This window comes from Camponotus vicinus, unplaced genomic scaffold, assembly GCF_025532165.1.
Source record: "Camponotus vicinus isolate PSW18456_S1 unplaced genomic scaffold, iyCamVici1.0 SCAF_2, whole genome shotgun sequence".
NCBI lineage: Eukaryota > Metazoa > Arthropoda > Insecta > Hymenoptera > Formicidae > Camponotus > Camponotus vicinus.
This window is the reverse complement of record NW_028141956.1, coordinates 26,433,322-26,459,348: the sequence shown is the minus strand read 5'-3', so window position 1 is coordinate 26,459,348 and position 26,027 is coordinate 26,433,322. Positions and strand designations below refer to the sequence as shown.

The window sequence follows — 26,027 nt, the reverse complement described above, 5'->3', positions numbered from 1 at the left end:
TACACCTTTCTCGGATCAGCGTACGCATAAATATTTCGAGTTAATGGGCGCCCGCATATATACAGGTAGATAACGTTATTAAAATTGGAAAGGGAGCTATAACATTATAATACGCATATGTATGTACCTGCATGTATCATTTTGCTCGTGGCACGAAAATATTTCGCGATGGTTAACAATGTTGGATGGATATGGGTAATGTAAACATAGTGAATGGGGTAGAAATCAAATTACTGTTATCAGTTTAAGCCATCGCGTATAATGGCGTATGGCGGCTACTGCTTGGAACTTTGAGTTTGATGCTGAAGTGCTTCCCCGGTTCTCTATCAGCGTCACGATCGAGTTCGTAATTTCGCATTCCGAGCGACGTTCTCTTTAGCTTGAATTGCCGGAATCCGTAACCGATAGCAGACGATCCCGGGGGAAACGACGACGACAACGACGACTACGTCGACGACGACGACGACGACGACGACGAGGAAAACGACTGCTGCTTTTCATACGCACGCGGAAAGTTTCGCGACAATACGGCGTTACGGGAAGTATTTTAACCGGTCGCGTCAGAAGAATCACGGCAAGCACGTGGACTCGAGGAAGTTTCCTCGCATTGTAAACGAGAAATCGTCTGCCAGCGCCGCTAACTCCGTAACTACCGACTCGTTTTTCAAGCCCCTCGTTAATCCACAGACTAGTACGAGCAACTCCGTAATTGCAGTCGTAGTGTATCACTGGCGGAAATATTTTCTTTAATTGAATACGTCGTATAAGAAAGCTGGGACTTAAACAAGCTCGTGATGCAATTAAAGGGAGAATACCCATCCACGAGATAATGTATATTATTTTCTGTTATTTTCGCAAGATTTATACCAATCGTAATGATAGTCGAGTCGTGAGATGCTGATGCCTTGATGGTTTTCGTTTATATTCTTCTCAAATCATTTTAGTTATATAATTGAATACATTTCTTTGTTATTTAATATTTGTAAAATCAAAGTTACAAAAATTTATTTGTGAATAGATAAAGTATATTAACAGCTGTTAAACATTTATAAGATATTTTTTGTTTTAATCATCAGCACTGAAAATTATACAAATACACATACATTTTCTCCTGTTTATTTATTGATATTTTTTTACAGCAATATATATTAATAATAAATTTTATTCTTCTAGATACGCCAATGTAACGGCATGCCATATAACATCCGTCATTATTTCCCTCTGGTTGCTCGCCACAATTGCGGTAGTCTTACAATCAACCTTCGACGTGGGCCCCGACTTTTGTCGCCGCAGGCTGAGTGGCATCGCGATGGAACAAGTAGTGGGTGCGAGCTTGCTGGTCGGACTGCCCGTTTTGATAACGATTTTCTTCTACGTGAAGCTGGTGATTCGCGTGCGACGTGTCACGCGGACGTACAAACCGCCGATTGCCTTCTCCTGGGACTACGAGCTTACCAAGACGAACATGTGCAGCTGCGTGATGTTCGCCGTGTTTTGGCTGCCGTTCGGCTTGGCAGTCTGCGTGAATTCCTTCAGGCCGATCAGCACCCGCGTACTCTACAACCTGGCCTGGTTCGCCTTGTCCAAGTCCTGCTTCAACAATCTGCTCTATTGCGTGGCGGATCGTCACTTTCGCAGCGCTTACGTCAAGCTCTTTCACTATTGCTGTTGCAAGACCACGGTGAGCTTTTCAAGGAGACCGCGCGGCGGCGAGGGCGGCAGAAATTCCAGCGACGTGCGTCTCAGAGTGCACATTATTCACTCGTACGCGAGTCCGTCGTCCTGTCGACCGGCTGTGGCCAGACCGAACGGCCGTGACGTCTATGAGCTCTAGACGCGATGCAATGCACGTGCAGGACGCACAAAATAGGATGATAAAGGTATTCTCCATTGCATTTGTCCGGACTCACTTTGCTGCGTAATGAGAGTCCATTCTTGCGGCAATCATTGTGTCGACGCATAAATGACATCGCGCTGAGAATGTCTCCGATATGATCTTATAAGGAGAATTAATTGGTTTGTCTCTCTCGATTCTTACGGCTCGTTCTTCGATAACGGCTGAATTATTTTTGCGTTGAATCAAGTTGAAGTTCTTCCCGTTTTTGTAAGAATGTCAAGCACAAATTCTTTTCGAGACAGAAGTAATTAATTTCGCCATAATTGAAGATGTTGACGTTATTGCATAAATCTGATTTAATAAGGATTATATATTATCTTCTGATTATATGCGTATTTTATGAACGTATTATTTTTTAATAACGCTATTCACGCAAAAACGTCATTATTTTTACGAGTATTATTTTATCAAAAATGATGAAGACCTAAGCACAAAACATCGGCACTAAGAATACATGACGTAATGATGTTTATAATGTTTAGCAATTATCGGCGTCCATTCGAGAAAAATTTCAAAATTATTGGGCTTGGGAAATAAATAATTGAAATGAAAAAACGCCCAATATTTTTGACGCTGATACGAATAGTTGCCGTCCATTGGAAAAATGTTTCCTTAGCTGCGGGTTTATATTATAATCTTGTTAAAACTTGATGTCACATACATATATTTCCGATTTAGAACAAGACTTGTTTTTTGACTATTTAGAAACGACATTCTAATCAGAAAGATGTAGAAAACGTTTAGTTTGTACACTGATAACAGCATTTTTATTTCGATATTTTTAAACGCGGATATTCTGTTGTAAAATTTCCTGGCATTTTTTTCACGTACATTTTTTTCATTTATCGCGAAATATCGTCCATTCTTGGTAGAGAAGGGTAAAGCCTATTTCGCGAGATTCCATCTTGCAACAAGAGAGAGGAGAACGCGAGTGTCTCACCCGCGACAGCATTTTATTTGGCTGCAAAACGAAACGCGAAATGCGGACGAGAGGGAAAATAAGGTTTTCCCAATCTCGATTAAATTTCTTGACGGAGCTTTACTGGCATCCCAGGAGGGAAGATGCCGGCCACGAAGTTATACGCGTACGTTGGTGGGGAGTAATTTAAGCTGGTTGCGCTATATAAGTTCGCTATGTGTGAGATTTAAGCTCAACGAACACACTCTAGTAACGCCGCGAACACCACATTACGAATTACAGCGGCTCCGCCGCAGTAAGTCGGCCGGTAGATGAAAATGCCGTGACGTTTAAGGAGGTACTTGGCGGCGCTCATCATTCCTCAAAGTTAATAACATTCCAGTAAGGAGGTGAAGTCAGGTGGATCGGATAAGGGCGATTCGATGATAAAGATGGCAATAATATTAGTTAAAACTTTTTAGTACTTTGCTCGTCTATCGGTTTCGACATTCGGCAGTTTAGTGAGATTTCTTCAAGAAAAAAGAAAGATAAGACAAGAGAGTTCTCTTTAGCCATCCATTATGCAAATCGCCAACGATCACGTGCGGGAAAAGTTCTTTCGATGAAGATCAAACGAGACTCCAACCAAGTGTGTTGCTTCATTGGCGAAAATGAAGAGATAAAATGGCTGAATGTTCTCTTGTAAGGGAATGAAACCAGTCTTAATAAACATTGTTCTGTGCGCCATAAGACTTACATAAAATCGCATATATAATCTATCCTTAGAATTCATTACTTGACAAATATTTCCTCTCGTCTTCGTATTCAGATTGACTCACGGTTTGTTTCAAGACAAGAAAAGTCCGTAATACGCTGCCATCAATTTATTTAATTTTAAACTTACATATCGCACAAAATTTTATAATTAATTATATGTATTTTTTCCCTGAACATATCTTCTGCGAGCAATTGCTCTTCGCCATCAAAGTATTGAATATACCCTGAAAAAAAAACAGTACAGATACGTTATTGTCTCTATAATCTCATACACAGACATAACTGAGAGGCATCTGTGCGTATCCGGATTTGAAAAGTGGGACAAAATCTTACGTACATTATATTGACGCAGAGAATGGATTTACGAGGAAAAATACGGGATTAACGCGAGATCGCTCTTGGAATGCACGACTCGATTGCCCCTGAAGCTTTCGCGTATTTCGTGTAATCGGTCGGTGAATATTGTCGTAGCAATTATTTTGGAAAACGACGCCATTCTTCAGGCCGGTTGGGTAATTCGTTACGTACCGCGCGGCGACGTGTTCGCTTTGCTGTGTCGCGTTTCCTCGGGAACAGACACTGTGTTTCAGGGACTGCGATTTATTTAGTAGCGTTTCATTGAAGGACACTCGCTCGCTCGCTCGCCAGTGACACTGGTATTTGCTTCACGAGAATGCGCTTTCTCCGTCCATATACGCACGTACAGCTGCGATCGCGAATATCAGAGATTCGCGTTTGATGATACCTGCATCCGCGGAAAAGCTTCTTATTCGTTTCTTGAGTGACATGTCTGAATCAATTTTTTAAACTTGTTTCTATGAAATTTTATGCAATTTTATGATTTATAACAAAGAGAGCATGCGCGCGATTGTCGTAAATAATAAAAAAACTTGAATAGTAATTTATATTAAATTACAGTAGAAAATTAATTTATCATTGCTATTAAAATAACAATTGATTTTAATGATTTTAATAAATGAAATTTTTAAAAGCATCAATAACTTTATTTGTATTTTTTTGCAATAAGTAAATATGTAAATTATGATAAAGCATTGTTTTACATTACAAGAAAGAGAACCGTATCTCTTTTTTTAACTTCTCTAAACAAAATAATGCGTTATATAATTCTAGATTTCATTATCTTTTTATAAGAGAAATTACCAATAATATTTATCAGATTTATCGTGTTGAAGTTTATTGTGTGTGTGCATTCTAGCAAATATCTTTTAGATTACGTTGTGCGTCTTTTGTTAAATGTTTTATATAATGCATTTTTCACGATCGCAGCTTTGATTATTGCTAATCATGTATCTGAGCACATATCTCTATCATGCTTTATATCTAAAAATTTATTCTGTTTGTATATATGCATATCTTAATATAATGAATAATAAAATGCGCGCGTATGACACGCGTATATGTAAAATGGAGTGTTAAAACGTATCGCTTTCTTATATATTTCCATATCGTTTATGATAATTGATACGCAAGCTATGCACAAGCGTATGCAAATAATGTATATCCTAATTATATGATCCTTTTGAAAAAAATACAATTTAGCATATATAATTATATTCGAGAATATAAATAATTAAATACATGTATAACTCAGATTTACTTCGTGTATATAAGAAAAAAAGAAAAAAATAATCAAGTGATAAATCATGTACGTATCTAGAAATCATGTTACGTATATCGAACATGTATATCGAATTGATAACGCGCTATTACATGATCGATGCTTCGATCTTAGAAATGTAATGGGGCCATATATTTGTGACGGGCAAACAATAACGATGATCGCGTTACGAGTCAAATTTTTTTAGTCGCATATCGAAGAAGGTATAAAAATAAAAGACGGTGCCTCGCATGATATGAAACAATATCATTTATGATCTTCGTGGACCTAGGTTCAATCATATTTCTTCGAAAGAAATATGTATTTCTCTATTGTGACTCTATTATCCTATCTGATGAGTTACTTCTCCGGTGCTCGTCAACTTTTTTTATCGTAATAATAATTTTAAAGAGACTTGAACAAGTTTTTATTGTAAACGTTCGGAGATAGAGAATAGAATATAGAAAATAGTGACATATATATTTATTAACTGTACAATTAAAGTAATAGATTTTGATATATAATGAAAATAACATGTTTTAAATAGTAATCTTTGAAAATATTTAAATTGTTTATAAAATTTACATTGAACATTTATCAGGGAATTTTATTTTACTATTTATTCTAATACAAAATAACACTTTTATAAAGTTCTACTATGATTATTTTGGAGAATGAGGCAAAAGAAAGACAATTAAAGCAAAATTGTTAAATAAAAAATATTTTAGTCCTTTAGTATAGTTTTATATAAACTATACTAAATAACTTTTATACCTGTTTAATTCGACGATAAGAATAAGAAACATAGATTTATTTTTAATGCAAACATTATTTTTTTTTATAATTCGAACAAAAATATTATTATTAAAAATAACTAAAATTATAATAATGGTATATAAAACTGGCAAAAATATTTTTTATATCAGTCAAATTCTAAAGTGAAAAATGTAATGTGCAGCATTATTATTTTTGAACTAGATTTTATTCGGCGGATTCAGATACAATTTTTAAACTAACAATAAGTAAAATTATTTCACGAATTGTGGACAAACAATTCTATGAAGACTATTCTATATGAAACGGAATTAGATTTCGAAAATTATTTTTATATATCTCACGAGAGATAAATTTTATATTAAAAATTAAATATTTCGTTTCCGCAGGTATAAAATTTCTCCCTCTGATTTCGCCACCTGTATTTCTAGATTTGTACAAATAACTGCACACATATACAGACATACATATGTATAACTTGTCTTATATATATGACTGTATTTATTAATTGAGAATTACTGCAATGGCGTATCTCTCGTGACTGTATATCTATAATGTCGTATTTTACACGCCTTCTGTCAATCTGTGATCAGACTTTTAGGTATGTAATAGTCGAGATTGTTTGAATAGTATGCGAGTATGCATTATATCATCAAATTTTGCACATTTTATCCGATTTAGCTTGATTGTTCGTGATAATTCTCCCGCAGTATATGCACCTCGTAAAGGAAATTAAATGTAGAAAGACGTCTTGTCAAATACGATGAAAACACTTTGATATTCTAAGTGACGATAATCGTCTTACAAAGTGCTAAGTTTGACTACTGATTCGCGGACGTTGTGTGCAAAATTTGAAATTGAAATTTAAGCGTCTTTCAAGACAGGAACTTTGATAAAACATCCGACGAATGGCCGCGCGTTGATCAATTATGCGGGGGAAGGGGGTGAAGGGTGGGGGGGAAAGGGGGACATTCGGCACGGGAGAGATTTTATTAAAAGTTCCGTCGCCGAAACTGAGTTTTCGGAAACGTGTGCAAGCGTTTGGGAATAAGTGCCGTTGACGATAATGCTTGAGAAATGGGACCAGGAACTAGTTTCTTGTGATTACACCTTTTTCTGGCTACTTTTATATCGTCCGCTTTGTTCATTCCTCCGATAGTCGCAATAAGAGCGTCGTACTGTCTCTTACTGTGTTGTAATTTACGCGTTTGATCGAGGATTTCTATTACGGTAAACGAATTTGCGAAGATAGGGAAAATTCATAGGCGCAATTAAATAATTTTAACGTCTAATAAAATGATTTTGCTTAAACGATTGTTTCGCGCATTTGCCTTAGTGTTAAATCGCAAGTAAGCGCCTAAATAAATATCCTATGTATACGCAACGTGTGTTGTAACTTCAAAAATATATATATATATATGTATTCTCTGTGTATGTATATATACGATGCGCGCAAGGCATAAAGCTGAATGTTGGTGAACGTTATCTTTATTGATACGTGTATAAGAATATGATGATGATGAACGTGCCGAGTGTGTTGGCGAACGGAATCGATCGATAGGCACTGCATGCTTCTCGATAAATAGCCCCGTGATGCCACGATCATCATGCCATTATCATAAAAGATTTATTAATCGAAAAAAGTTAAAATTTATTATTTTATTCACTTTAACTCGTTAAACGAAAAAGTTTTCATGCTTTTCACACTGCATACTTTTTTCGCTACGCGTTTAATACTGTAGCTTATGCAGTGTCCGTCCACGAAGTACTTTTTTCTACGAGAAAGATACAATGTATTCTTAGTTATAATATTGTATGACTCATATTAAATATATGATATAATTTAATATATTAATTATAAAATAATGATTAAAAAAATAAAATTCCTTCTGAGAGACAATGACAGTAAGTTTATAAAAGTGTGATTTATATTTAGAGAAATCTATGAGAGTTTTACTGTATTACATGAGAGAGGGCGATTGATTTTATTATCAATGAGCACAATAAATTATTTTTATTAGCGATTGAAAGAGTGTGATTAGTTTGGAATTGATAGTTACTTGCGCTTAATTTTATTCTCTGTATAACGAATGAATTCTCGATAGATTGCGGATGGCATTTTGTAATATTCTAGCAACATTTATCTTATAAATAATATAATAATCTTAATTGTCAAGACTTGCTTGTATGCGATAAATATTGTGAATTTTATGTATCGAAGTAATTAAAAGAGATATTATGTCGTTGATTTGCTATTGTAATTAGACCATCGATAAATGTCGCTAATTACAATACGGAATACTATTGTAGAGAAATATTAGATTACGTTTAAAACATTTATGTTTCTATCTCTGACTTGTCGAATCAAACGCAGGACAAACTTATTCGGACTAATTCGTTTTCGTCTGCGTAGTTGATTAGTGCATTAAATGGTAGTAGTAGAAGTGGTAAATTGTATTATAGATGATAAATAGAGATATATGTTTTAGGCAGAGGGAGATGAAACATTCCTGATGCACTTTTCTGGCATAATTGTACTGCAAATAGTCGTTGTTGAACGAAACGAACTGTGCTGCTTCGCACTTCTACCGGTTGTCTCAATTCATTTCGAGGATTCGATTAATTCTGACGTGTTTCGCACAAGCTCGTCGGAGCGAATCCTCGTCATGGTGGGATGCGTGTTCTGATGGGGCCTCATTCTGACAAATTTGTATCAAGCGTCGGAAATAATTATATATATTGGAGCAAATAGGAGGCGATTATAGTGGATGCGCCGTGTGATTTAGGCCCCGTACTGTAATCATTCGGACGCATTTCATTATTATTAACGTTTTCGTGCAAATTTGTTAGAACGAGTTATCGTCGGGACAGGCACTGGCTATGATTACATCCTGAGATATGATCGTGTGGTAGATATATGTGTTTTTCCATAGCATCACGTATGTAAGAGACATCGAAATAAGCACCTTAATATCGCATTAATGAATTCGATTTTTTTTGCTAAAACGTATTTCTTTTTTAATATTATAAATACCAATTCAGATTTTTAAATTTGTTTTGATGTCTCTGAATTTTACGTAAAACTCTTATTATTATTTTTAAGGAGAGATAATTGTTGAATTAATCCATCTTGATTTCAATGCATTTGATTAATTCTGGTACACATATATACATGTTTTTATTAATTTATTAGAATGATTTTATTCAAAATGTGCACTCGCTTAATTATTCGTTTAATCTAAAATTATAATAGATAAGTAATTTTTCACAGAAACTCATTGTAACGAGTTTTTGTATCATGAATCAAAAAACAAATATTAAATATATTAAAGTAAGCTAAAATTAAGCTAAAGTAAGCTTAAGTAAGCTAAAGTTATAACATCCACTGTACGATCAGATCTGTTTTAATACATTTAATTATAGGTTCTGACATTTTTCTTTCTTTTACAAATCCATCAAAGAACGAATTTTCTGTAGGACAAGCGAGTCGCTGTAACTCGTGTTTCGGTTTTTGTTGCTTATACCGAGGCAAGTATAATTTGTTTGTACATAAATTGAAATGAATAGCGTAGATTTATTATTATGTAAAGAGAATAAACTATAATATTGTTTGCGAATCTATCGAGGATAAGCCACGTGGCATCTCGAATGCATAAATCTAAAAGTGTGCTAATTAATGATCATTGTACGAAGTCATTGAAAAGCACTATATTCGAAACTCTGAGGACCACGAACTCACAATAACATTAGCCATGGATATAGATTACTCGTCTTTTTCAACGAGCGTAGCAGTTGTGATTGATATAAACTCGATGTAAAACGTATTTACGAGAAAATTACGAAAGAAAAATGTCTTTGTATACCTGGCCCTTATTTCTACGCGCAAAAGTCGCGATATTAATCCGATGTAACGTAAAAAAAGGACGGCAAAGTCCATTTATCGATGTTGTGTCGTGATAAGTGTCCATAATGTCTCGTAACAATATTTACGAACGTAATGGCTGATTAATTGATGACAGTAATAGTTTCAATAGACTCGATTAATATGAGAGTAGCGTATAGTAAAAGTCAGATCGATGTCTTGTATTAATTAGTAGAATAGTAAAATTAGTTTGTAGAACAATCCACGTTAACATCTATCCCTCTAGTCTTAACAAAATCATAAATCGGCGCAAACTGTGTATCGGATTATATAGATGTATTTATTTTGTACTGAATGTATATTTCGCATTGATGTATTTTTTTGTGAACGTAGACGTGGCACGCTACGTCGGAACGACATTCTAATTTTATTAATACTTTACCGTAAACGGTGCATATGTAAATTTTATAATGTTGTAATAAAAATGCGTTTTTCTTTCCTTATATACCGTGAATATATCGTGAAACACCGCTAATATAATAATGCGCGGCTGTAGTTACATAATAATCGTAATGTCAATACTCTCACATTCTAGAGAAATTCAACTTTAAATTATTTTACACTTCATTAAATTATTTTTTTAAATTTTAATCATTATTTTTTAACATATTTAATTAATCTTGATTATATAGTTAATTCAATTTTTTTAGATTTTTATAAATTTTATTCTCTCTCATAGTTTTACTATAATTTTATGCATCTAAAAACTTTGCTGACGTTGTTAATGTCAAACGTAAAACTTCTTTCCATTAGTTTGAACAATTAATTAATGTTATTTTTCTTTTAGACGATAAGATTTGTTTCAATTATAAAAGAGAATTCTTTGAAGAATATGTGTGTATGTATGTGTAGCAAAGAATATAAATTCACTTAATTCTTTCTTATCTTAGATTAGTAGTTTAGATTATTTCTGCCCTTTACTAATTATAGTTTTAATTTCTAAAATTCAGATAAAATGCAACGAGCTGCTAGACAAATTACAATTGATAATTAGTTTATTAATATTAACATATTGTTTGTTGAAAATTCAATAATTCAATAAATCTCGACATATTTTTATCAGTTTGTGATAAAGTACACTGGCAGCCTGTCGGCCATTTTGACGCATTCAGTGAGCGCTTACCAAGCATCATCGTTTAATAATATCGGCATCTGCTTATTTTAAAAGCTACATAGAATTACATAGTTAAATAAATTGTTTGATAAAATCATTGTTTAAAATCATTTCTCTTTAGATAAAATAATAGAACTCATTTTATATAATATTTTATAATTTATATTATATAGTACAATAAAATATGTACGATAAATTATATAAATTATATGTGATATAAAAAATATCTGCGATCAATCATGTCTTTGATCCAATTTATGAACGTATAATACAGATATGTAAACCATGATTTTATCGGCAGTGTCGATAAATGTTTTGGCTAACTAGTTTCTAAATTCGATATAGGTGGTGATATTGAACAAGGGCAGAGAAGTTACTCTCTGGATAAGCGTTTTATGAAAAACAGCAGATAATAGCCATTTTTCTCTCAAATTTTCTCTTTGATATCAGTATTCTACCAGTACAAGTACCTTTTTTATTTAAATACATTTTTTATTTTTAAATATACTTTTTATTTAAATAAAAAAACCTGGGCATACTTACCCCCAGCTTTCTCCCAGATATCGGTACCAGAGAGAAGACTGAGAGATGTCATGGCCCGCTTTTAGATGATCCCTGGAAGCGATACTCCCTCTGTGGACATTAAAAACGTGAACATGAACTACAAAGCCAATGTCCACGAATGTTCTCAGAGGGTAACATATATGTCTCTCTGATAATATAAATAATATAAATAAAAATAAAAATATAAATTTAATTAATAATAATTTATTATATAAAAATATTAGTATGTTCTCTCTTTCCACGCTATTATTTATTTATTTATTTATGTGTGTTCTTTTTCTTCTCAACATCATTTATTTATTTTTTATTTATTTATTTATTTATTTATTTAGCTCGCTCTAAGTCAGTCTTCTAAAATGCAAAACTAAATATTATAGAATTTGACTTTGAAAATAAAATAATCGAATAAATTCAAATAATTAGCATAATGAAAGGTTCCGTGATAAGTTATTTAATAAATAATCAATTTTAATTAATTAATAAAAATACTTCTATAATTTAATATATTCCGCGTTAGCGTATATTTCATAATATATAAAATATTTCGGCAACGAATTATCGATAACACGGTGTTCGACTTTGGCAATACAAAAAATAAACAGTAGCGCGCTATGTTAAAGCTTTAATATTAGAATTAACTATATTTCGACCAATGTTTTAATTTTCTCAATCCTTGTTATTAAACAATATACAATTTAATCGAAAATCGATTAAATGATAGAAATCCAAAATATTAAATAATTACTTCGATCGTTGCGATTTTTACGGACAATAATTATTATTATAATATTTAGAGTCACAAATATATTTCATCCGTGTTACTTTATCGTTCTACTTGACAATCTAAATGTAATTTGGATTGTAAGAGAACACGAGAGAGAGAGAGAGAGAGAAGTAAATCAATCGAATTATAGATGCAAATAATTAGCATAATGAAAGGATAAATTGTTTAATAAATAATCAATTTTAATCAATAAATTAAAATACTTCATTAATTTAATATTCCGCGTTAATGTACATTTTATAATATATAAAATATTTTGGCAACGAATTATTGATAACACGGTGTTCGACTTTGGCAATATAAAATATAAACAGTAGCGCGCTATGTTTCGGCTTTGTCATTCGCACGGTGACTCTCGAGTAATAAGGTAGTGGTGAGAAACGTTTCGTATTGTATTGTAATTTTTTTACTAAACACGATTACGATTAGTATCGAAACATAATTTACTTTAAATATTAATATAAATTAATTAATTAAAAATTAATTCACGACATGAAACTGTATCGCAACTATAAATCTTTATCGAATCGCAATCATTCATTACCGTGATTAAAAATTGAAACAAAATAATTAATATAACACATTAGAGAAAATATTAGACAATAACATATGAAATTATATAAATGAGATACAGATAGCATTGTAATATCTGCATGTCGATTGTGAAACGATTTATATAATTTCATATGTTATTGTCTAATATTTTCTAACGAGTAATATAGTGATACCCCGTTAAATTTCTTTTCTAGATACGATCGCGATTAACATCGGAAAATTATTTATTATAACAATATGATTAATTAACTTTTATAAATAACACATAATTAATATCTATATACATACCGCGACGAAAATTCTCGAATCGCATATTTCGTAATTTATTCATTTAATTAATTATAATAAGAATCATATATAGTAACAGAAATCTAAAATAATAAATTATTATTTCGATATGAAATCGATTTTTACGAGCAGAAATTATTTCTTTAATATTTATAGATATTTATAGAGTCGAATATAATATGTCTGCGACGTTTTATTGTTTTATTTTTCAATCATTGAAATATAATTCAGATTATAAGGACGCACAGTAAAATAATTGAATCGTGGATCTAAACAATTAATATAATGTAAGGCTCCATGATACATCATACAATCTTTTAATAAATAATCATATAATTAAAAAATCTATATAATTTAAAGTACTTCTATATACTTTAATATATTCCATATGTATATGTATATATGTGTGTGTGTGTGTGTGTGTGTGTGTGTGTGTGTGTGTGTGTGTGTGTGTTAAAGTACGTAAAATATTTCGATGACGAACAAGACAATAACACCGACCTTGGTGGCATAAACAATAGCGCGCTAATGTTTATATGCCATAGTCTTGAAAAATGTTTCGATAAAAAAATAATAATAACACGGTCTTTCGGACTAATTTTCTCGGCTCTATTATTATTCGCGCGACGACACTCAAAGAGTAAAGTAGTAGTACAAGGCGCTCCGTTAAATCCTTTTCTAGACGCGATCGCGATCAATATCGACAAATTATTTGCTGTATCAAAATACGTAAAATATAATATAATATAATATAATATAATATAATATAATATAATATAAAATATATGTATTGTTTACGCCAAGGTCGGTATTATTGTTTGTTCGTCATCGATATATTTTACATACTTTAACATATTTATATTATATTATATTATAATATAAAATATAATATAATATAATACAATATATTTCGATATGACGAACGGATAATAACACGGTGTTCGGCCTTGACGATGTAAACAATAGCGCGCTAGTCATACGGTCTTGGTATCATTCACACGGCAACACTCGAGCAGTAAAGATCGTAGTGCGAAATACGTCGTATATTCTTAAATTAATTATTAATTAAACGATTATTGGATCATGACTTTCAATTATATTAAACTTTCGACTATAATTCGTATTAATATACATGTATTGCATACATATATCAATAATAAAGACAACATTTGTAATGAATTAGTATTTAATTTGATCTTATAAAAACGTCAAGCGAATCGTACTTCTCTATCCCTTATACTAAAAATATATTAAAGTGTGTTTCTCGTAATTATTCGCGATCGGGAGTGCCGTGCAAAGTGTCTCGTAATCGTTTCTACATATGACTAAATATAATTAATTGTTTGTTCGCGAGTGAACATGAGTGCTGTGAAGGTGCAAGCAAAGGATGAAGAAAGAAGAAGGATATCTGGAAAAGTATCGGACAGCCAGAGAACAGTGAGAGAGCCTGAAGCAGCCAGAGAGATATGCGGTGAGTAATTTATAAAAATTATTTATTATTTATATTGTTGCGTCCCCGCGTCTCGTTCCTGCGGATGTATACGCCATCCGTTATTCTGTCGGGAAGTACGTCGATGAAAGAAGATCGTCTCCGCGCGCGTTGTTAAGAGGTTGTTTAACATCAACGACGGTCAGCTGAGTCTGAGCCCAGCTGTCAAGCTGAGCGGTCGCGCGTTAAAATCTGTGTTTCGTTTTACGAATTATCTGAGTTCTTGTATGTTTCTCGTGGTTCTATGTTTCGTGGTTCTTGTGTTTCAAAGAACCGTATTATTATTTTCGAGTGCGCGAGTGCGAGCGTGTGCCGATCAATTGTGTCGCGCGCGCGTTCGATACATATCGTTCCGCGGACGCAACAATATATATTAATTTGAAAATAGACATATTGCTTATTATTTTTTCATTTTCTCAATGGTATATATAATTCGCTCTAAAAATCACGTAATATAATGCATGTATAAAATATTCCAGGTTTTATTTTAACACATTTAAAGTATCTATAATAAAGCATTTATAATATTTTTGTTATTAATTAATATTTTTATATATAAATATTTTAATATCTTATAAAATATTTTTAAAATAATATGATTATTTAAATATTTCATATATGAAAATTAACATACTCTCTTTATATAATTATATTTTTCAAAAATTTATAATAAAGAAACATTTTTTTGCTAGTTTTACATTTAAAGTATTAATATCAGAGATAAATCTCTCTTAAAAGATAAAAAAACTGATTGCGCGTTACAAAATAAATTATTTTGAGTTTTATAAAGAATAGATCTATAAGAATATTAATTGATTATATTTGAATTTAATTTTTGACATATTGATTTAAAAATAGAAGTGTCTGACAAGAATTAAAATTAATAATAATTTGAATTGTATTTAGATTGTTAAAAAGTTGAATGATAAAACATCGAATAAAATACACTTAATCTTTAAGTATCGTTAAAGAAATAATTATTCTTATAAAAATCACAATAAAATAAATTATCGTTTTATTGCTAAGTGTTAACTGTTAAATGCAACAGAAAAATTAATTACTTGATATTTTTTTATTATCATATAAAACGATAATAATTATATTGCGTGTGCGCACATTGTGTTGCGATTATTATAAAAATTACACGGATTGTAATTAAATATTACTATTACTGTCAATTTATTTATTTGTCATGTATATTCGTGAAATTTAAATCGCGATTTTTTTTCTCATTTAATCATTGGGTAACATCGAAACTTAGTTTATCTTTTCGCGATAATATTTCTTTTAGAAAACCTTACAAAATACATTAAAATTCCGGGTACTCTTTCTTAATTGAAAGACATAATCGATAAATTTATTAGTGATTCTTTTGATTGCGATAGATTATCAGCTATATACGCCAATCTAAAAATTTCTAATAAATTTTACATTGTACGCATTTCTGATATTTTCGTGTAATATAATAAAATATTCGGTAATTATATACATTAGCGATTCCTCACCGATTTCAATGACCTTGAAATATGTTGTCGGGAGCATGATTCTGAACAATTTTTCCTTATACATGTTACCGCCGCTCGGCCTTAGTTTCCGAGATATTTATAAAAATATTTTATGGTTTTGCAATATTGTCACCATTATGAAATAACTTTTTTGCACCATGTATTCAGTTTTTGACAAAGTAATAATGTTTACCAAAAAGAGTTGTAAAGCGAGATCTTACCGGCGGGTAAATTATATTAAATTTTATACAAATTAAAAAATATCAGAAATGTATGTATATTACACACACTCACACACGCGCGCGCGGGGGGTGCAAGGGGGCCTTCGGCCCCCCCTTCCGCAACCACCCCGCCGGTAGGATCTCGCTTTACAACTCTTTTTGGTAAACATTATTACTTTGTCAAAAACTGAATACATGGTGCAAAAAAGTTATTTCATAATGGTGACAATATTGCAAAACCATAAAATATTTTTATAAATATCTCGGAAACTAAGGCCGAGCGACGGTAACATGTATAAGGAAAAGTTGTTCAGAATCATGCTCCCGACAACATATTTCAAGGTCATTGAAATCGGTGAGGAATCGCTAATGTATATAATTACCAAATATTCTATGTATATATTCTATATAACAATTTATTATGTATATCAAGTTATTATGAAAATTATAACAAAACTATATGTAAAAGTTATTTATAACACTCACAATAGAGAATAAATCTTGAATAGAAGTCTCAAAAAATGGAAAATACATCTTGCAATATCTTCATTTTTCGAAAAATTATCTTACTCTCCGAACTTTCCTTTCTCTTTCTTTCTATATATATAATATTATTGTAAGTCCAAGCGTGTGTGTTATAATGCTCTCATGCAACATCAAATTATTTGTATTATTGAAAATATTTGAATAAATTCGAATATATATTTATTTGATGTTGATAGCATCATCAATTTATAAATTATATTATAATTATACTACATATTTTGCTTCTCATATTGTCGAATATTTTTCTAAACACGATTACGATTAGTATCGAAACATGATTTGATATAATTATTAATAATTAAAAATTAATTAACTTATAATAAACGACATGAAACTGTATCGCAACGATAAATCTTTATCGCATCGCAATCATTAATTACTGCAAATAAAAATTGAAACAGGGGATTCATAAAAGGGGATAAAAGAATTAATTTTGTTATGATCTTTCGATTATTAATGCTTATTATAATAATTTCCTTAACGATATCTATTAGAATTAAATAAATTTCAATCAATGCTTTAAATTTTCTTAATCGGCAATAACTCATAGAAGATTTCAACGGCGAATTATAACAATAACGTAGTATAAGTCGAACTTGGCGATATAAACAGTACCGCGGTAATGTTTCTGACTCACGGTCATTCGCACAGTAAGCTTGAGCAATAAAGTAGTGACGTTTCATATATTATCAAATTCTTTCTTTACATAGTCGACCCTGGCGATATAAACAGTACCGCGGTAATGTTCTTGACTTATGATCATTCGCTCAGTGGCTCTTGAGCAGTGAAGTAGTGATGTGAGACATTTCATATATTATCAAATTCTTTCTCTAAACACAATTGCAAGTGTAACGAAGAGCTTTTCGTGAATAAGTGTAAGTGCAACGAGGATTAAAGTGCCACGAGAAAAGAGCGAAGGAAGCAAAAGAAAAAAGGAGGTTTTGGAAGTGGATGGATCAATAAGAGATATGATGTAAGTCATTAATATAAATTATTTATCACATTCATTATTTATTATATTGTTGCGTCCCCGCGTCCCGTCCCGCTGAATGTATTCGTCACCCGTTGAATTCTTTCGAAGAAGATCGTTTTCGCGCGCGTTGTCAAGATATTGTTATAAACAACGACTGTCAGAGAGTCTAAGCCCAGCTGTCAAGTTGTGCGGACGCGCGTCTATTTGTGATCCGTTTTACGATTATTCTGAATTCTTGTATGTTACTCGCGATTTATTAAAATTCTTGTGCACCTTAAATCGCGTTATTATTTACGAGTGCACGAGCGTCAGCGTATGCCGATTGTGTCGCGCGCGTTCGATATATATCGCGTTCGATATATACCGCGTTCCGCGGACGCAACAATATATAAATTATTTATCAATAATATATATATTCAAAATATACATATTTCTCGTTTCGTTTTATTTCTTTGATTGTGATTTAATAGTGATTTTAAATTGTAACATATATAATACATATACTTCTAAAAAATATTCCATTTTATTTTAAAATAATTAAAACATTTATAAAATTGTTTATTAAGTAATATTTTCAAATACTTTTATGTTTTATAAAACATTTCAAATTAATATATTTATTTAAATATTTCATATATAAAAAAATAGAAATTTTTTTATTTATCATATTTTTAAAAGTTTATATCTAAGAAATATAAATTATTTTGTAATTACGCAGTTTATAATATTAAAATATATCTATTTAAAAGTAAAAATGTAAAAATTAATTGCGCGCAATAATTAGGTTTAAAATCAATTATTTTGAACATTGCTTTGTATAATAGATGTTCTCTTATCCTTTATATTTTTATTTATCGTTTATATTTGCGAATTTAAATTTATGTACTATATTACAAAATAAATTTCAAATTATGTATTATATTATATATAAAATTATATATAATATAACCCTCCCATGGGGTACACCTTGTCGCGGTGGGAGGGCTTAGTACTTGGATGGTGCCTTGAGGTTTATCTTAAATTTTTCTATTTATGATAAATCTTAAGGTGCCTGAATGGGAAGCTAAGTACCCTTTCGCGTCGTCGGTGCCGTCAACGTGCCGCGGACGGCAAGCGCTTCGTTACCGCGTTTTCGCGTTGTAGTATTCTCGCGTCGTCGCGTTTTCGCGGAACTTTTGGACTTTTCATATAAAATCCCAATTTCATTTATTGTCACGAGTCTCTACTTCTGATACCAACTAACTGGGATGTTTCGAGTTTGCACACGTTGCTATGCAACGTACACTCTTGCTTCGTGCTTCGTCAAGTGATTCGGCCCGAATTAGTTAGAACTCGATCGATTGCTCGGGATGGTCGTCAATGGGTCCCTTCTCTTTGCTCGTCTACAGCCACACGCACTGCGTGTGTTAACCCTGTCGAGGAGTCGAGTGGATTCCCCTAGGCACGATTTTCGCTCGGTAAAAGGGGTTGCCTCCCCATTTTCTAAATTGCTGAATGTTAGCATTTAAAAAATGTGGGTATCCTCTTCTTTTGCCGTCTACTAGCCTGGTGTAGCATATAGCAACCGCGGGAGGCATAATATGTCCGGGCGGAGCACCTGAAATCGTGCTTAGCGGGTCCAGGTTCGATACGAGATAGGATAATTATGCGCGAAAAAGAGTTGGTGAACTTCATTTTCCTCTATTTCCGTCAATCGCTTCGTCTTCTTTCCGGTTTGGGCTTAGTCCTTGCTCGTTGTATCGTTGCAATCCCGACCGGTTGACTCGAAGTTGATTCTCGTAAGTGAAATGGGATTTTCGCTCGTACCGAAACCGGGAGTGCCGTCTAATGTATACGTATACATATTAAGTATATACATCGCGCGATCAAATATAAAATTTTTAATCGCATCGAAATAGTGCGGAAATCGTTAAGTATCGCGCGTAAAATAGCGAAAATAGCGATATAAAAATATCGCTCGTGAGTGCGGGAGTGCCGTTGAAAGTATCGCGCGTCAACAACATGAGAGGAGGAGGAGGCCTGGGAGAGGCATCAGGCACCTGTGAAGCAACTCTATGGTAAATAAATTATCGCTTATATATAATTATTTATTAATTGCGTACGCGCGATTTAAATTAAGTAATTAATCGCGTAATTTGATTTTTTATTTATATAACTTAAACAAGAGAAAAAGAGAGAAATTTTTACATAAAAACTGTAATTTAAAAGTTTCTACGTTCGAATAGCTTTTGATAGAATTATTAAATTATTACTTATTAGTAGAATTTTTTTCAAAATTTATAAAATTGTTTATCTGCTTATTATTTATGTGCGTCGGATATAAAATTAAATGCATATAATAATAATTTTTTGACCATGACTACAATTTGAATCTTCTTTGTATGTTACAGACCAACAAAAACTATTGTGAGAGGAGGAGGAGGCCTGGGAGAGGCATCTTGCATCGGCGAAGCAACCTGATGGTGAATATTTATTATTTGTATATCAATTGTTATAAATCGTACGCAAAATTAAATGCATATAATAATAATTTTTTGACCGTGACTACAATTTGAATCTTCTTTGTATGTTACAGACCAACAAAAACTATTGTGAGAGGAGGAGGAGGCCTGGGAGAGGCATCTTGCATCGGCGAAGCAACCTGATGGTGAATATAATTCTCGTTCTTATAATTTAAAGGAATTAAAGAGAAAATTAGAGAGAAAGATTTTTTTAAAAATCATATATAAAAATTTCTATTTAAAAAGTAATTTTAAAATTTATAAAATCTTTTCACGTGTTTATATCTGCTTATTATTTTACACACCGGATATGAAATTCCGCACAATAATAATTTTTTGAAATATTGATTGTATTTTGAGCTTTGTTATAAATGAATTTTATATTTGTATGTTACAGACAACGTAGCTTCGATAATGACAACTCCGCTGTGGCACATCAATGCTCCGGTAAGTGATAAAAACTTTTATTTAATTTTAAAGTAACGGATTCATACAGATTGTAGATAAATCCGTTGCCTTAAAATGGATGAGCTAGAATAGATTAAATTAAATAACTTTTAATAAATTCGTTCGAAATATATTGCATCCATTGCGAAAATATATTGCAGTATTTCAATTATAAAGAAAAAAGATAGAAAAAAGATTATTTTTGTATAGATTTTACCTAATTTATTAAAAATAAAGAACACTAAAAATTGTATCAATTACATCTAATGCTAATTTATTCTTATAACGCGCATTTATCTTATTCACTTATATTACTCTAATTTCTTATTAGCTCATCCATTACAATATTTATTGTAGATATTGTTTTTAAACTTAATGTAAAGCCAAATGATTAATTAATGAAATAACTTGTAATGTGATAAATGTAATATGATAAATGTTATACACATATTAATTTTATATTTTATTTTAAATTATGCATTACTATAAAAATTTATTAATTATATATATTATTATAATATCAATCAATTTTTATTGGTAATCTGCACAGAGACTTTTATATTATAAGAATTTCATATATTATACCAGGCTGCTAACAGCTGAAGCCAGGATAACCATTTACATTTGGGCAGGATATACATATACAGATTAGATTAATATACATATTACGTCGTACTTTAATTCTTACCAGCATTTATTAAAATAAATATAAACTTCTACGAGATAGTGATTAAAATGAACATAAGTTGTTACAAAATATTAAAATATAGTATTTAAATAAATATAAGCAATAACCAGCAATTATTAAAATAAATATACAAGCGATACTCATATAAATTACAATTGCATCTTTCGAAAGCGATAGTTATGTTCTGTTAAATTCTGTGATACACGGTATAAATTCTGTCCAGTTATAAATGGTTGCTTTTGTTTTACATTTTATCATATGAGATATGGCTGTGCTAGCAGTCTAATATAATATAGAGAAATTTGTAATTTGGCTTTATTTCAGTTTAAAAAATTAAATTGAATTTATTTTTAAAAATGAAAATATTTAAATAATTAATTTAAATTATTAAAATTATTTTCAGGAATACTAAAAGAAATTGCAAAATTGTAAATGTCTAAGAAGATTGTAAATTACGTAAATACATTCTTATGTAAATTACACGAAAAATTATCGAAAGTATACGTATAATGATTATATAATAGTAATTCATTAAATTAACATATTTATTTCTATAGTATATATTTTTTAAATATTCATAAAAGAGTAACTATTTATATTTTCATATCAAAGAGTCATTAATAAATTCGGAAAATTTTTATATAAAATATAGAATCGCGAGTCAATTATTATAAATTTAATGATATACTTTCCGTTAGATTTATCTATTTATGAATTTCATATCGCGCGGAGCTGAATATTCTTAAAATAAATTATTAAATTATGATTGCGAAAATACTGTGTTCTTTCCGTATTCTTTCCGTGTTCTTTCCGCGTTCTTTCCGCGTTCTTTTCGCGTTCTTTCCAGGTTCTTTTCGCGTTCTTTCTGGGTTCTTTTCGCGTTCTTTTCGGGTTCTTTTCGCGTTCTTTTCACGTTCTTTTCGCGTCCTTATAAAAGATTACCGTTTTAACAAAAGAATTTTATCGCTGCCCCTCTCGTCAGATAATATTCCTAAATATTGCTAATTAAATGTAAAGAATTATCAAATAAGAGTGTGAAGATTCGATGTGATAAGTCAACGATTAAATATTAGCTTCACAAAATTTAATGATCACCTTCGATATTATAGGATCGCGAGTTAATTATTATGAATTTAATAATTTGCTTTTCAGTTATATTTACGAATTTCGTATCGGAAAATATTCATAAATAAATTAATAAATTACGGTTGCGAAAACACCACGTTCTACCGCGTTCTTTTTGGCGTTCTTAGACGAGATTGTCGTTTTAATAAAAGAGTTACATTGCATCATCGACTTTTCATCGTCGGTGCCGTCAACGTGTCGCGGACGGCGGCATTTCGTTACCGCATTTCCGCGTTGTAGTATTCTCGCGTCGTCGCGTCGTGCTTCCGCGTTGGATTTTTCGTATAAAAATCCCAATTTCCTTATTGTCACGAGTCTCTACTTCCGATGCCAACTAACTGGGATGTTTCGAGTTTGCACACGTTGCTATGCAACGTACACTCTTGCTTCGTGCTTCGTCAAGTGATTCGGCCCGAATTAGTTAGAACTCGATCGATTGTTCGGAATGGTCGTCAATGGGTCCCTTCTCTTTGCTCGTCTACAGCCACACGCACTGCGTGTGTTAACCCTGTCGAGGGGTCGAGTGGATTCCCCTAGGCACGATTTTCGCTCGGTAAAAGGGGTTGCCTCCCCATTTTCTAAATTGCTGAATGTAAGCATTTAAAAAATGTGGGTATCCTCTTCTTTTGCCGTCTACTAGCCTGGTGTAGCATATAGCAACCGCGGGAGGCATAATATGTCCGGGCGGAGCACCTGAAATCGTGCTTAGCGGGTCCAGGTTCGATACGAGATAGGATAATTATGCGCGAAAAAGAGTTGGCGAACTTCATTTTCCTCTATTTCCGTCAATCGTTTCGTCTTCTTTCCGGTTTGGGCTTAGTCCTTGCTCGTTGTATCGTTGCAATCCCGACTGGTTGGCTCGAAGCTGATTTTCGTAAATGAAATGGGATTTTCGCTCGTACCAAAACCGGGAGTGCCGTCTAATATATAAGTATACATATTAAGTATATACATCGCGCGATCAAATATAAAATTTTTAATACAAGTTCTTATACAAAATTATCGTTTTAACAAAAGATTTTTATCGCTGTCCCTCTCGTCAGATAATATCCCTAAATATTGCTAATTAAATATACAGAATTATCGAATAAGAGTGTGAAGATTCGATGTGATAAGTTAACGATTAAATATTAGCTTCACAAAATTTAACGATCACCTTCGATATTATAGATTCACGAGTTAATTATCATGAATTTATTAATTTGTTTTTTCAGTTATATTTGTACTTACGAATTTCGTATCGGAAAATATTCATAAATAAATTAATAATTTACGGTTGCGAAATCATCGTGTTTTTCCCGCGTTCTTTTTGCGTTCTTAGACAAGATTGTCGTTTTAGTAAAAGAGTTATCGTTGTTCCTTCTGTTAAATAAACGTTAATGAAAGTTGCTCGTACCGCCGAGGAGTCGAAACGATTTTCATTATGGAGAATTATTTCTCACCGGTTCTTGCGAGATCCATTCGCGACGTCTAGTTCGGTGCCCTGTTAAAAATTGGGAATTTTTATTGTAAGATTGGAATTAATCCCAGGTTTTCCTGACAATTTCCGAAAGCAATGATTTCTGTAGTAATTCGAGGACGATACGCTTCTTTAACGTCGAATTAATTTAAATAATATATATTTAGATGAGAGAAATGTATCTTTTCTTTTCTTCGTTAGAAAATGTTCTTCATTATTAGGATTGGTATTATTATTGCCTATATAATGCCAGAAAGATTTAATAGTAGATTAAATATAGATATAGCGTTGTGTATAAATTTTAATTTTTTAAATAATTTTATAATTTAATTAATTTTTATTAATTTTTATGATAAAAATGGTTACGAACGAATATATTTTATTAATTATTAATTAATTTGAAAAAATTATTTAAAATACATGCACAAATTAACGTATCCAAAATATTTTTATAATTTTTGTTAATATAATATATTATATATTCGCGAAATATTATACATGAATGTTACATAAAATGTGCGAATACTTAAAAATTTAGAGACGAATCGAATGGGTACCCCTATATCAGTAAGATACTGATTAACAGAAAAAAAATTATTAATTTAAACGTTACAAGAATAAGAATCTAGATAATTAATCTAGAATTAATTATATATTTAAAATTATTTCATTTATTTTATTTTGAACACTATTCGAATTGAAATTTTTTAAATCTTGCTGTTATCGGGTTCGATTCGTCTCGCGCGCGACGGTACCCCAAATTATGTGTTGGCACATTTAACACAAACTCCAATAATGCATGTATTTTATTATTTATAAATATAATCGTTCGTAATCACATTTCAATAAGAAAGGTTATATCCATTTAATTTTCAATAAAGAAATATATTTCTTAGTAATGGAAGAACATGTTTTCTGACGTGAATATCAATTTCGTGAATTGAAAATAATGACGAGGGATAATTGTCTTTGATTTAATACTGAAATCATTGCTATCGGAAATAGTCCGGAAGATCCAGGATTCGTTCCCTCCTACAGTGAAATTCCCGACGTTCAATGGATCACTTAACTTTTCTTCGCAGATTGATCTTGCGAAATCTGATGTAGAAACAAGATGTTAATCGTTCTCCATTTTTAAGATCGCTCCTCTTTTTATCGGATATTACCGGTATGTCACTCGTATATCTGCAATTGAATATTTTGAATATTATCGATTTATTTATTCGTCGCGTTTTATCGCGAATTTTCAATCGCGATTTATCTTATAAAAATTCGCAAGTAAATCGGTCGGTGAATTGTATATTCACAAACATTACAGACCTCAAATGATTGTTGAAATATTTTTGATTTTTTATACTAACGTGATAATAATTATATCGCGCTCGTGTCTATTGAGAGCTTCGATCATTATATTTATTCGTCGCGTTTTCTCGGGAATTTTAAATCGCGATTTATCTTATAATTTAATCGTTGACTTATACGTCGAAACTTTGCCTATCTTTCCACGTCTTTGAATATTGTCTTTTATAGTCTTCGCTAGTAGTGCAAATATTTTTTTTTTTACTACTTAAGAAGATGACCGATAATTTTATTAATGATTAATCGCGATTATTTAAATCATTATATAAATCTTATTAAACTCTACTAATTCATCGATAGTTAGATAGTTAAATTATTAGAGAGGGATTTTGATAAAATTATTTGTTCCGTTATTCTCTATTAAACGTGGCGAACAACGCGATTTTTTAATTATATGTTAATTATATTCAAAATTGTAAAGTCTTAAGATTCATTTTATTTCATTTAACTAATCATGCGCGAGATGTATGTATTTTCAATATGTATTTTTCAATCGCGATATTTCTATAAAATAGCGTATTAA

General features: G+C 31.6%; 1 protein-coding gene and 1 long non-coding RNA gene across 12 annotated transcripts in view; both read left to right on the top strand.

Annotated features, from left to right (window-relative positions):
- Nucleotides 1–6,902, top strand: part of LOC145966561 (melatonin receptor type 1B-A) — a 155,459-nt gene extending 148,557 nt beyond the window's left edge. For all 11 annotated transcript variants that reach the window (XM_083090724.1, XM_083090726.1, XM_083090722.1 and 8 more), the window contains one exon: nucleotides 1,174–6,902. In XM_083090724.1, the coding sequence (XP_082946850.1) occupies nucleotides 1,174–1,834 (661 nt within the window). In that variant the 3' untranslated portion in view covers nucleotides 1,835–6,902. The remainder of the gene's footprint in view (nucleotides 1–1,173) is intronic.
- Nucleotides 6,903–20,314: 13,412 nt separating this feature from the next.
- On the top strand, nucleotides 20,315–21,004 carry LOC145967601 (uncharacterized). Its single transcript, XR_014437465.1, has 3 exons — nucleotides 20,315–20,387; nucleotides 20,501–20,572; nucleotides 20,824–21,004. It is a non-coding gene; the product is annotated as an uncharacterized LOC145967601 (long non-coding RNA).
- The last annotated feature ends 5,023 nt before the right edge of the window (nucleotides 21,005–26,027 follow it).